The sequence below is a fragment of the Vombatus ursinus genome, unplaced genomic scaffold, assembly GCF_900497805.2.
Source record: "Vombatus ursinus unplaced genomic scaffold, bare-nosed wombat genome assembly UNPS02014817.1, whole genome shotgun sequence".
NCBI classification, from domain to species: Eukaryota; Metazoa; Chordata; class Mammalia; order Diprotodontia; family Vombatidae; genus Vombatus; species Vombatus ursinus.
In genome coordinates, this window is record NW_020954595.1 from 12,205,707 (window position 1) to 12,219,376 (window position 13,670).

At 41.5% G+C, this 13,670-nt stretch overlaps 1 protein-coding gene across 4 annotated transcripts in view; it reads left to right on the forward strand.

Moving 5' to 3' along the window:
* Nucleotides 1–1,132: 1,132 nt before the first annotated feature.
* The window catches only part of MINDY4 (MINDY lysine 48 deubiquitinase 4), a 133,917-nt gene continuing 121,379 nt past the window's right edge, over nucleotides 1,133–13,670 (forward strand). For all 4 annotated transcript variants that reach the window (XM_027835857.1, XM_027835859.1, XM_027835860.1 and 1 more), the window contains exons 1-2: nucleotides 1,133–1,511; nucleotides 12,926–13,045. In XM_027835857.1, coding sequence (XP_027691658.1) covers nucleotides 1,395–1,511; nucleotides 12,926–13,045 — 237 coding nt within the window. In that variant the 5' untranslated portion in view covers nucleotides 1,133–1,394. The remainder of the gene's footprint in view (nucleotides 1,512–12,925; nucleotides 13,046–13,670) is intronic.

A 13,670-nucleotide genomic window follows, 5' to 3' on the forward strand; every position in this document is an offset into this window, starting at 1 on the left:
GAAACACACCTTCAGGGCAAGAGAAGAGTTAGGAGCATCGTTTTGGTTGGTTAAATGTTGGGGTTCCCTTAGAGCTAATTAGATTATCTTGGTTTTTGCCCATCTTTGTTGAAAATGTTTCTCTTGCTGAATTGGGGATCTTTCAAAGGGGTCCCTAGTCATGTACAACAATGTGGGTGGCAGCAGATGGAAGACTAGGAGACTGGGCTGCAGGAATGCTGGCCCCAGGACATCCAGAGAGTTACTTTCTTGAAAACAAAATCCCTAACGCCCAGGTGTTTTTTAAGGTCACAGGAATCTCTCCTCTTTTCTTTCCTTTCCTTTCACTGAATTATATAAAAGAAGAGATAATCTAAATCCCTCTTTCTACAGAGGAAGAAACTGATGTCTAAGGGCATCAGTGACTTGACTCGTCCCTTTATTTAACCCTTCACCTCACTCTCTTGTTTCTTTCTCTTTGAAGGGAAGTTCAGGCAAAGCATGAGGTAACTAGTCATTTTCTGGATTGGTCCAGGTTAATCAAAGTTCTTAGATTCTCAGTACAAAGAAATATTGTATCTTAAGGCTCACGATTCCTACACGATCCTTCCTTAAATTAGGTAAGCTTTGAATTTGAAAATGATTGAATGGTGATGTCAAGATTCAATTCCATTACAAGCATCGATGAAGACGGGCCTGCTGTGTTCCAGGTGCTGGGCTTGGTGCTGGGGAGCTGGACAAGATACAAATGGGCTCCATCTTAAGGGAGCTTTTAGGGGGAGTGCATGGCGGCGTGGTATTCACAGCGTGTACTGTCTTACACAAATACAAAGTACAGACAAAGTAACTTCCAGGAAGAAGGAAGGAGTGCTGATCACTCTGAAACATTGTATCTTTAAAACGCCAAAATGAAAAGCAGGGCCAGGCTGGTTCTCTCCCCTCTCCCTCCCCTACCCAGTTAAGGGGACCTCGCTCTTTGCTGGGCGTCCCAGCTCGGAGAGCCTCCAGTGAATGATTGGGCTGGCTAGCTAAAGGCCCAGAGACTGTCTAGTCTGGCAGGACCAGGCCGCTGGCCCTCCTCTGCTTCTGTCTCCTCCCCTTCCTCCTCCTCCGCCCCCCCCTTTCTCTCTCCTCTCCCCTCCGTCCTCCCCTTCCCTGAGGGCCAGGGCCAGGTAGGGGGCGGGAGAAGAAGGGGAAGGAGGAGTTCCAGGCTCAGCCTCTGATGCCACAGTCTCCACGGCAACTCCCCCAGGCCAAGCCAACCGACAATAGGCTGCTCTCCCAGGGGTGCTGCTGCTGCTGCTGCTGCTTGCTGGGCCGCCGCTGCTGCTGCTGCTGCTAAGACGGTTTGAATCCCTCCTAGAGCCTAGGTTCTAATGGCCTTTGGGCGCAGGCACTGTGTGAAGCCGTTCTGAATGACTAGCACCAAGGTCAGGGAGAGCTCGCCCAAGGAGACTGCAGGGCTAGGCATGGAGCACCTCTTTGTGGAGGAGGTGGCGGCGTCTCTGGTCCGGGAATTTCTCAACAGAAAGGTAATTTCTGCACCTGGGGTCTGTCCCCCAGCCCACCCCACCCTGGGGGGTGCCCAGCTCCTGGGGAGCTACAGGTGGGCGTGGGTTGGGGGCACGGATATTGGGGGCCAGGAGCTCAGCGAGCAACAGTCAGCGAGGCAGTCCTGGCCAGGGAAGCAGGGATCTGGCCACTTTGGAAGGCTTCCTGTAACTTCCCAACAAAGCGCCCCACCACAATCGCTGGGGAAGAGGCTGGACTACATCTCCCGTGAGTCACTTCTTTAAACAGTAATTTCCTTCATACATTGAGTCCTGGATAGTGCCTTCCTGGCTCAGAGCTATTTACAGTCTCTCTCCTGGACCTCCAGCAATCAGGAGCAGCCACATGGCTGCCTCTTGTTTAGATTAACACTCTCGAGGAAGGAAATTTCTGACTTGCCCTCAGATAGGGGGCTGCCCCTCTGCCATCTCCAAAGAGGCAGGAGATAGGAGGCTACCCCTCTGCCATCTCCAAGGAGGCAGGAGATAGGAGGCTGCCCCTCTATCCATCTCCAAGGGGCCAGGAGATAGGAGGCTGCCCCTCTGCCATCTCCAGGGAGGCAGGAGATAGGAGGCTGCCCCTCTGCCATCTCCAAGGGAGCAGGATGCAGGCTTACACTGAGGCCAAGTTTGTCTGCTGGTTCTAAACGGTGAGATAAAGAGCCCCAGTCAATCAAGTCTCAGTGTGCCCAAGGTTAGTAGAGTCTGGTAACTGGGCTTTTCTAGCCCTCTCTCCAGCCTCCTCCTCACCCTCTCCACCCTTACCCCTGCCCCTCTCCCCCCACAAAGCTGGACAAAGTGAGAAGGAGCTCTGCAGAGTGCCCTCACAGCTCCTTGGCCAAGCATCCCCGGGTATAAGCTTGTTTGTTGCCACAGCCCCAGGTAGTGCCTTCCTCCCCTGGTGGGTCCTTCACCAGCTCTGTGCTGCCAGGCCTCTGGTGATGGCCAAAGCAGCGACATAGCAACATGAATTGAAGGGCAGAGGAGCGAGATGGTGGCCTGCTGGTGCCTGCCTTGGAGGGAGCCTCACTTTCAATACCACTCCATTCAGTAAGCATTTATTGCGTGCCTACTGTGTGCCAAGCATAGTGTGGATTTTCAGGCTCTGTTCTCAAGGGCTTCCACTGGGGGAGGGAGGCCTGCTGGCAGAAGACCTAGGCTCAGGCCTTGTTTCTGCTGCATAAGCAGTCGATGCAGAGGCCTCGAAGCAGTGATGGAGTAGAAAAGGTGCTGGCTCTGGAGTCTTAGGGTATGAGTTTGATTGCTGGCTCTACTAGGTACTAGCTGTGTGATCTTGGGCATGTCACTGCAGGGAGCCTCAGTTTCCTCATCTGTAAAATGAGGGAGGTGGATCCAATGGCCTTGAAATCCTATGATAAGTGAAGGTTGTCCAGGGAGGGTGACCAGGCTGGTGAGGGGACTTGAAACGATGTTATAGTTTGGGTTGCAAGCTCGGGCTCCTTAGTCTTGAGGAAGACGTGATCATCAATGGTCTTTGATTGTTTGAAGGTCTCCGAGTGTTCAGCTCAGCCGAGATTTGTTCTGTTCTTTTCTGGTTTTTGGAGGAAAGAACCAGGACCACAAGGGAGAAGATGCTAGGAAGCACACTTCAGCTCTATAGGATTTAATGTCACCTTTATTAAGGTGTCAAACCTTGCACTTACAAGATGGAAAGATATGGCACCCTCAAGCCAACGATGAGAACCATTCAACAAGGGGATGGGAACCATTCAACAAGGGGATGGGCTGCGATTCTATGTAGTGACTGCCTGGGCCGTGGAATGCTCTCTTTTCTTTCTTCTTCTTCTTCTTTTTAGACTAGGTCTCCCTATCAAATGGGGGCTGGAAGTACAGGGTCTCCTCCCAGCCTCAAACCCTCTCTGCTTGTCACAGGACCTCTATTTTATTGGAACTTTCCACAGAACATCTTCCATGGTGCTGGTAAACCCTTTTGATGAGCGTGAATCTTCCTTCTTTACGCCTCTCTTTCTATTAATACTCAGAGCATCCTTGAACAGTTATCTCTGGTTGGGTCTGCCATGAAATCTTATATGATCTTAACCCAAAAGGAGAGTCTCCAAGTCTTGTCTTTGCTCCATTGAGTCAAAAAGGCTTTTTTTTTCAATCCACAAAGACAGTAACTTATATTCCCTATACCTGTCAGTTGACTGTGGGCCGAAGCCTATGTGGTCTAGTGTAGAGAATGAATGGCCAGTATCTGTCTTTTCCCTTCTCATGTTTCCAGTAAGGATGCCATATATAGACTATTCTCATAACGATTTAAAAAATGTTTTTGGTTACATTTTGAGTTCTGTGTTCTCTCCTGCCTTCCCTCCTAATGCCACATTAAAGAAGGCCAACATTTGATATAGACACGGAACCATATAGTACATATTTCCATATATAGTTCTTTCTCTGGAGGTGGAGAGCATATTCATGGTTGATTTGAATGTTGATATTACTCAGAATAGCTCAATCATTCACAGTTACTCTTCAAACAATATCGCTGTTACAATGTACAATGTTCTCTTGGTTCTGCTCATTTCACTCTTCATTATTTCGTGCAAGTCTTTCCATGTTTTTCTAAAATCAACCTGCTCATCATTTCTTATAGCACAGTAGTATTCCATCATAATCACATACCACTTGGTTCAGTCATTCCCCAATTGACAGACATCCCCTCAATGCCCAGTTCTTTGCCACCAGAAAGAGACTTGCTATAAATAGTTTAGAACATACTGGTTCTTTTCCTTTTTCCCTGATCACCTTGGGAAACAGACCTAGTGGTGGTATTACTGGGTCAAAGGGTATACACAGTTTTATGACTCTGGGCATAATTCAAGATTGCTCTACAATAGGCCCGCACAATATACAGCCTGTGAGCTGCTGGGAGTCCGCCAAAGGATTTCAGGTAGCCCACGAAAAATGTAGAGGATTTAAAGAAAGTAAAGATGTAACGAGTGCTTTGTCTGTGCCTTGCTTAACCCACCTTCCACTAGTCACTATCGTGCCCATCATGTAACTTGGTGGGTGGGTTGTCACTATGCTCTCTGTCACTTGACCTGAGGTAAACAATCATTGTCAGTCTGTCTTTAGTCTGATTTCATGATAAATAAAATCTTAGGGAATAAGTGTAATTAATTGATATCAATTGAAATTTCTCTTTTTTATATGGTTTATTTGCAAAATAGTTTAATCATTAATTATACCTTTACTTACAAAGTAAGCCACTAAAAACCTATCTGCGACCTGAAGAAGTTTAACCGGTTTTCATTTTGGCTCCTACCTACTGCCAAATTGTGCAGGTCTGCTGTACAGAATGGTAGGAACAGTTCACAACTCCACCAACATTGTATTAGTCTCCCAATTTTCCCACATCCCCTGCAACATTTGTCATTTTCCTTTTCTGTCATATTAGCTAATCTGATAGGTGTGAAGTGGTACCTCAGAGTTGTTTTAATTTGCATTTCTCTACTCAATAATTATTTAGAGCATTTTTTCCATATGACTATGGTTTTGATTTCTTCTTCCAAAAACTTCCTATTCATATCCTTTTTTTAAAAGACACTAATCTTAAAGTTTTCATTTCATTCCTGTTGCTTGTAGGTATTTTGGTGCAGTAGACAGAGGTCTGGATTTGGGTTGGACACAGATTTTTTTTAGAGTTTCTTTTTTTAATTAATTAATTTATTTTTAGTTTTCAGCATTCACTTTCATAAGATTTTGAGTTCCAAATTTTCTCTCCATCTCTCCCCTCCTTCCACCTCAAGATGGCTCTAATTATACATTGATACTGAACCTATTTTCACATGTCTTGTTGTAAAGAAGAATTAGAACCAATGGGAGAAACCACGAGAAAGAAGAAACAAAAGAAAAAAAGAGATCAAATAATGTGCTTCGATCTGCATTCAGACTCCATAGTTCTTTTTCTGGGTGTGAATAGTGTTTTCCATCGTGGGTCTTTTGGAGTTGTCTTAGATTCTTGCATTGCTGAGAAGAGCTAAGTCTAGCAAAGTCACTCACTGCACAGTATGGCTGTTACTGTGTACAATGTTCTCCTGGTTCTGCTCATTTCACTCTGCATCAGTTCATGTAAGTCTTTCCAGGTTTTTTTGAAGTCTGCCTGCTCATCATTTCCGATAGCACAGTAGTATTCCATTACATTGATATCCCATAACTTGTTCAGCCATTCTCCAATTGATAGGCATTCTCTCGATTTTCAATTCTTTGTCACCACAAAAAAAGCTGCTATAAATAATTTTGTACGTGTGGGTCCTTTTCCTGTTTTTATGATCTCTTTGGGATATAGACCTAGAAGAAGTATTGCTGGGTCAAAGGGTATGTACATTTTTGTAGCCCTTTGGGCATAGTTCCAAATTGCTCTCCAGAATGGTTGGATCAGTTAACAACTCCACCAACAATGCATTAGTGTTCCAATTTTCCCACATCTTCTCCAGCATTTATTATTTTCCTGTTTTGTTATGTTAGCCAATCTGTTAGGTGTGATGTGGTACCTCAGAGTTGTTTTGATGAGCATTTCTCTAATTAATAGTTATTTAGGGCATTTTTTCATATGACTATAGATAGCTTTAATTTCTTCATCTAAAAGCTGCCTGTTCATATCCTTTGACCGTTTATTAATTGGGGAATGACTTGTATTCTTATAAATTTGACTCAGTTCTCTATATAGTTTAGAAGTGAGGCCTTTATCAGAGACACTGGTTTTCTTTTCCAGTTTTCTGCCTTCTTCCTAATCTTGGTTGCATTGGCTTTGTTTGTGCAAAAACTTTTCCATTTAATGTAATCAAAATATCCATTTTGCATTTCATAATGTTCTCTATCTCTTGTTTGGTCCTAAATTCTTCTGTTCTCCATAAATCTGACAGGTAAACTACTCCTTGCTCTCCCAGTTTGCTTATAGTATCAGCCTTTATACCTAAATCCTGTATCCATTTTGATTTTATTTTGGTATATGGTGTAAGATATTGATCTATGCTATGCCTAGTTTCTGCCATGCTATTTTCCAGTTTTCCCAGCAGTTTTTGTCAAATAGTGAGTTCTTATCCCAGAAGCTGGAGTCTTTGGGTTTATCAAACAGCAGATTATTATAGTCATTGACTATTGTGTCTTGTGTGCCTAACCTATTCCACCAATCCACCACTCTGTTTCTTAGCCAGTACCAAGTAGTTCTGATGATTGCTGCTTTATAATACAATTCAAGATTTGGTACAGCTAGGCCATCTTCTTTTGCATTTCTTTTCATTAATTCCCTTGATATTCTGGACCTTTTGTTCTTCCAGATGAATTTTGTTATTATTTTTTCTAGCTCTATAAAATAATTTTCAGTAGCTTGATTGGTATGGCACTGAATAAGTAAATTATTTTAGGTAGAATTGTCATTTTTATTGTATTAGCTTGACCTACCCATGAGCAACTGATGTTTTTCCAATTATTTAAATCTAACTTTATTTGTGTGAAAAGTGTTTTGTAATTGTGTTCATATAGTTCCTGGGTTTGTTTCAGTAGGTAAACTCCTAAATATTTTATAATGTCTACAGTATCTTTAAATAGAACTTCTCTTTCTATCTCTTGCTGTTGGGCTTTGTCAGTAATATATAGAAATGCTGATGATTTGTGTGGGCTTATTTTATATCTTGCAACTTTGCTAAAGTTGTTTATTATTTCAAGTGGTTTTTTACTTAATCCTCTAGGATTCTCTAAGTATATCATCATATCATCTGCAAAGAGTGCTAGCTTTGTTTCTTCTCTATTCATATCCTTTGAACATTTATCTATTGGGGAATACCTTATATTCTTATAATTTTGATTCGGTTCTCTATATATTTGAAATATGGGGCCTTTATCTAAGAAACTGTTTATAAACCTCCCCCCTCAATTTTCTGCTTTCCTTCTAATTTTGGCTACAATGGTTTTATTTGTTTTAATTAAATGTAATCAAAATCATCCATTTTATATTCCACAATGCTCTCTGTCTCATTTATTCATAAATTCTTCTCTTATCCCTAAGTCTGATAGAGAATGTGTTCTATGCTCTTCTAATTTACTTATGATATCCCCCTTTATGTCTAGCTCATGTCTCTATTTTGACCTTACCTTGGTAAGTGGTATAAAATACTGGTCTATTCCTAGTTTCTGCCAGATTGCTTTCTAGTTTTCCCAGAAATTTCTGATCCTTCTTTCTGTTTCTTAGGCAGGACCAGATAGTTCTGATAATCACCATCTTATAATGCAGTTTAAGATCTGGCACTGATAGACCTCCTTCCTTTCCATTGATTCCTTCGATATTCTTGACCTTTTGTTCTTCTAAATGAATTTATTATTATTTTTTTTCTAGCTCAATAAATGTTTTGGCAGTTTAATTGGGATGGCACTGAATCTGCTACGTGTATTAATTTAGGCAGAATTGTCATTTTTATTACATTGGTTTGGCCTACCCATTAACAATGAATATTTCTCCAATTATATAAATTTGATATTATTTGTACGAAAAGTGTTTTATCTAGTTGGTAGGTATGTCTTGGCAGGTATACTCCCAGGTATTTTATGTTGCCCATGATTATTTTAAATGACATATCTCTTACTATATCTTCTTGCAGGGCTTTGTTGGTGATGTATAGAAATGGTGATGATTTATGTAGGTTTGTTTTATATCCTGTTACTTTGCTAAAATTATTAATTATTTCAACTAATTTTTTTAGTTGAATCTCTAGGATTTTCCAAGTATATTATTGTATCATCTGCAAAATGTGATCCATTTACTTCCTCATTGCCCATTCTAACTCCTTCCATTTTTTTCTTTTTCTTTTCTTACTGCTATTGCTAGCATTTCTAGTAAAATATTGAATAATATTGGTGATAATGGGCATCCTTGTTTTACTCCTGATCTTATTGGGAAGGCTTCTATCCCTGTTACAGATAAGGCTTGCTGATGATTTTAGGTAGATGTTTCTTATCATTTTGAGGAAAAATCCATTTATACCTATACTTTCAAGTACTTTTAATAGGAAGGAATGTCACATTTTGTCAAAAGTTTTTTCTGCATCTATTAATATAATCATAAAATTTTTGTTGCTTTTGTCATTCCTTATATTGAACTAGCCCTGCATTCCTATAAATCCCACTTGGTCATAATGTATAATCATAATATATTGCAATATTCTCCTAGCTAGTATTTTAAGATTTTTGCATCAATATTCATTAGTGAAATTGGTCTATAATTTTCTTTGTCTGATTTTGCTCTTCTTGGTTTAGGTATCAGCATCACATTTGTTTCATAAGAGGAGTTTGGTCGAATTGCACCTTTGCCTATTATCCCAAATAATTTATTTAATATTGGAATTAGTTGACCTTCAAATGTTTGGTAGAATTCACTTATTTTTTAAATAAAATTTTATTTTCCCCAAATTACATGTAAAAAGAATTTTTTAACATTTGTTCTTTTTTTTTTAAGTTTTGAGTTCCAAATTCTATTTTTCCCTCCCCCTCCCTGAGACAGTAAGCAATCTGATAAAATGTGCAATCACATAAAACATTTCCATATTAGTCATTTTGTGGAAGGAAGAAAGAAAGGAAGAAAGAAAGAAAGAAAGAAAGAAAGAAAGAAAGAAAGAAAGAAAGGAAGAAAGAAAGAAAGAAAGAAAGAAAGGAGAAAAACAATACATTTCTGTCTGTATTCAGATGCCATCCATTCTTTCTCTGGAAGTGGATAGCATTTCTTATCATGAGTCCTTTGGAACTGTCTTGGACCATTGTATTGCTGAGAATAGCTGAATCATTCACAGTTTATTATCTTACAATATTGCTATTACTATGTATGATGTTTTCCTAGTTCTGTTCACTTCGCTTTGCATCAGTTCATGTAAGTCTTTTCAGGTTTTTCTGAAATCATTCTGTTCATTGTTTCTTATAGCATAATAGTATTACACTATAATCATATACCACAACTTGTTCAGTCATTTCCCAATTGATGGATATCTGCTCGATTACCAATTCTTAGCCACCACAAAAAAAGTTGTTATAAATATTTTTGTACAAATAGGTAGAATTCTCTTCTCTATACATCTGGTCCTGATCCTTTTTTTTTAGGAAGATCATTTATGGCCTGTTCAATTTCTTTTTCTGAAATAGGTTATTTAGATATTCTAGTTCCTATTCTGTTAGTCTGGGCAGTTTATATTTTTGTAAGTATTCTTCCATTTCACTTAAATTGTTAAACTTCTTGGTAAATATTTGGGCAAAATAACTCCTATTAGGGGCAGTTAGGAGGCTTACTGGATAGAGTGCTGGGCCTGGAGTCAGGAAGACCTGAGTTCAAATTTGGCCTCAGACACTTACCAGCTGTATGATACTGGGCAAGTCACTTAAACTCTATTTGCCTTAATCTACTGGAGAAGGAAATGGCAAACCATGCCAGTATCTTTGCCAAGAAAACTCCACGGACAGTATGGTCCAGAGGGGCATTAAAAGTCAGACATGACAGAACAACAACAAAACTCCTAATAATTGCTTTAATTTCATCTTCATTAGTGGTGTATTCACTCTTTTCATTTTTGACACTAGTGATTTGGTTTTCTTCTTTTTTTTCAAACTATACTAACCAATGGTTTCTCTATTTTATTGTTTTTATTTTCATAAAACCAGCTTCTAGTTTTATTTATTAATTCAATGAACTTCTTACATTTAATTTTATTAATGTCACCTTTAATTTTCAGAATTTCCCATTTGGCATTTAATTGGAGATTTTCAATTTTTTTGCTAGCTTTTTAAAAATTGCATACCCAATTCATTGATCTGCTCTTTCTCTGTTTTATTGATGTAAGCATTTAGAGATATAAATTTTCCTTTGATTACTGCTTTTGCTGCATCCCATAAATTTTGGTATGCTGTCTCATTATTATCATTCTCTGTAATAAAACTATTTAATGTTTCTATGATTGCTCTTTCACTTACTCATTCTTTAAGATTAGGTTATTTAGTCTCCAGTTAATTTTTAATCTGTGTTTCCATGGTCCTTTATTAAATGCATTTTTATTGCATTATGATCTGGAAAAAGATGCATTTAATTTTTCTACCTTTTTGCATTTGACTGTAAAGTTTTTATGCCCTAATATATGGTCAGTTTTTGTAAAGGTGCCACATACCACTGAGAAAAGGTATATTCTTTTCTATTCCCATTCATTTCTCTCCAGACATCTATCATATCTAGCTTGTCTAAGATTTTATTCATCTTCTTGACTTCTTTCTTATTTTCAGTTTCCCACTATTACAGTTATCTCTTTCCACCTGTAATTCATTTACTTTTTCCTTTATAAGTCTGGATGCTGTAGCATTCAGTGCATATATGTTCAGTATCAATATTGCTGCATTATCTATGGTACCTTTTCACATCATGTAGTTTCCCCGCTTATCTCTTTTAATTAAATCTATTTCAGCTTTAACTTTGTATGAGATCGTGATTGTTACCCCTGCTTTTTCTTTAAACATCAGCTGGAGTGTAATAAATTCTACTCTGGGCCTTCGTGTTTACTGAGGCTGCCCCCAGGCCTTGCATTCCTGCCCCCAGCCCCCGGGTCAGATCCTTCCTAACATCCTCCCGTTGTTTTAGGCTGCATGACTGCTTTAACTTGACTTTGTATTATTTCTACTGCTCTAAAGTCAACTTTGGGCATTGTTTTAAGCTATTTTGAGGGGACTTTGGGAGAGCCAGGTAATTTCCTGCCTTCTTCCACCATCTTCCCACAATTCCCTCTCATAATGATTTTAGACCAATGAGAAAGTAAGCATACAGCTTGATGAGTGTTAGTATCTGATCACACACCTTTTTAGAGTAATCATCTTTTGTCTGTAGTCTTTCCCCTTCTTTATAAAATAGACTCACACCTAGGATTTCTGCTGTAGGTATTTGGTGATGTATTGAGGGTAACATTTTCACTTCCTCAGAGAACACATCTGGCTTCTAAACCTATGTAGGGTCAGCCCCTCCCCTCCACATCCATATTTTGTTTTAAGGTAACCTTTAAGGGTATGGTGCTGTGTACATTGGTGAATGGGCTGGGCTCTGAGTCTGAGCCTGGAAAGTGATGTCAGACTAATAACCATTTAGTGGTCTAAACTACTAAGAATCATGGTCCAGCACAGTCTAGGAAAGTCCCTGCCTTCTAAGTGCAAGCCCTTTGTGGGCAGGGGACATTTTCTGCCACTTGCTTTATATGGTAACCAACTTGGTAGCTTTTGGTGAGAGTTGGTAGCATTGGGGGCATTGATCAGCCTGCAGATGGAGCTCTAGGGGTCCTCCAAGGCCTAATTTCTAATCTACACTCATCCAGTAGCCGGTACAACACCCACAGGATTACATTCCTCCAGACCCAATGCCTGCTGCCACCCGGGCTTCCGTCAGGTCACCCAGGGTGCTGGCAGTGCATTTGCCACTTCCCAGAGCTCTCTCCTCTCTCCTCTGTCCTCAAAGCCCTACAGTGTTGGCCAGGATACCTGTTGTCTCACTGACTTATTTTCACAACTTATTTGAGCACGCTATTTGAGTATCCTAGAAGACACGAGAAAACTGAGGTGCAGAGAACTATGGCATTAACTAAACAGTGATTGAATACAAGACATTCAAAGAATCTTAGCCTCCATGAGCTGCTGGTCCAAACTCCCTCACATTTAAGGCCCAGAGAGAGGAGGACGCTTGCCCAAGGTCACAGAGATAGTCATGCCAGAGCCAGGATTTGAACCCACCTCCAATGCTTTCGGTGTCCCTTCCACACTGTATACAGTCCTACCCTACAAAAGGTCACTTTAAAGCAAAACTCAGATCCTCTGGGGGGACTGTCCTCTAAGCAGAAGGGACTGATGAGGGACTTGGGTGAGGAAAGGCAAACTCAGAAAGTGGAGGTGGGGGGAGGGTAAGGTTATCCAAAACATTAAGCATCTCAGTTCTGATGAGGTTCCAGGCACGATCCTGAGGATACAAAGAGCAAATGAGAGAGTCCTGACCCTCCTGGAAGGCCATTTTACTGGGGCCGGGGGGCATCTGGCATCTGCACCGAGGGAGTGGAGGGAGAGACCCTTGGATAAGGGGGGATTGGGAGTTGGTGTGGAGGCTGCCAGGGAGAAACGCTGCCCCGGGGCAGGCAGAGGGCCAGACTTTCTCTGACCATGAACCCTGCACGGTCACATGACTGGTAAGTGGCGATGGTGGACTTCAAACCGAGGTCTCTGCCGCTGCTGCGAAGCCCGGGACTCTGGGAGCTTTCCCTTCCCGGCAGCCCGGGCCCTCTGGGTCTGCCCCAGCGGCTTCGAGTAAGTCAGCGGTCCTAGACGTGGTAGGTTGGTCTGAAGAGAGCCATCAACCAAATGTTTCCAACCTCTTCCAGGGCTTAAAAAAAACGAGCCTTGTCATGGACCAAGAGCATCCTCGAGGTGAACACAGTATAAACAACAGGAATGAGCTGCGGAAGGTTCTGCATCTAGAGATGCTCTATAAGGAAAACAAGGTAGGAGACTTGAAGGGGGTGGGGCGCTTCAAGTTGGGGGAGGGGTGGCTGCCCTCTCTGAGCTCAAGCTCGGGGGTCGGGGCGGGGGTGGGGGCACAGCCTCGAAGGTGCCGAAGGCCACTGGCCTCAGTATAGTTGGCTCTCGCTCACATTGAGAAGGGAGCAGGTGCAGTGATGTCGACCTTGGTCACCGTCATCCCCCCAGGAGTCCACTTCTCTTACTTTGAGGCCGCCTCAGACAACTGCTTTCAGGCCTTCTCCCTCCCCCACACGATGCTTTTTCGTTACTGATGGTCAGTTATTCCCACACGTGCCATTTTCTCCTAGTCTGTTCTAAGGAAAAGCTGCCTCAGCCCAGCTTTCCACTCCTGCTTATCACCTTCAGCATTCTCCTCTAACAAGGTGCCTTGCCCAAATGTCAGAATCCTACACAATACCTTAAACTCGATCAACAGGTCATTCAGCCAACAAACATTTACTAAGCGCCTTGGTTGTGCTAGATGTTGGGACATGAAGACAAAAGGGAAACATTCCCTGCCCTTGGGTCAAAACCTGTGGCTTATGTTCCATTGAAGGAATCAACGTGTAAGCTGTCAGGAAATTCGAGATCTATACACACCCAGTA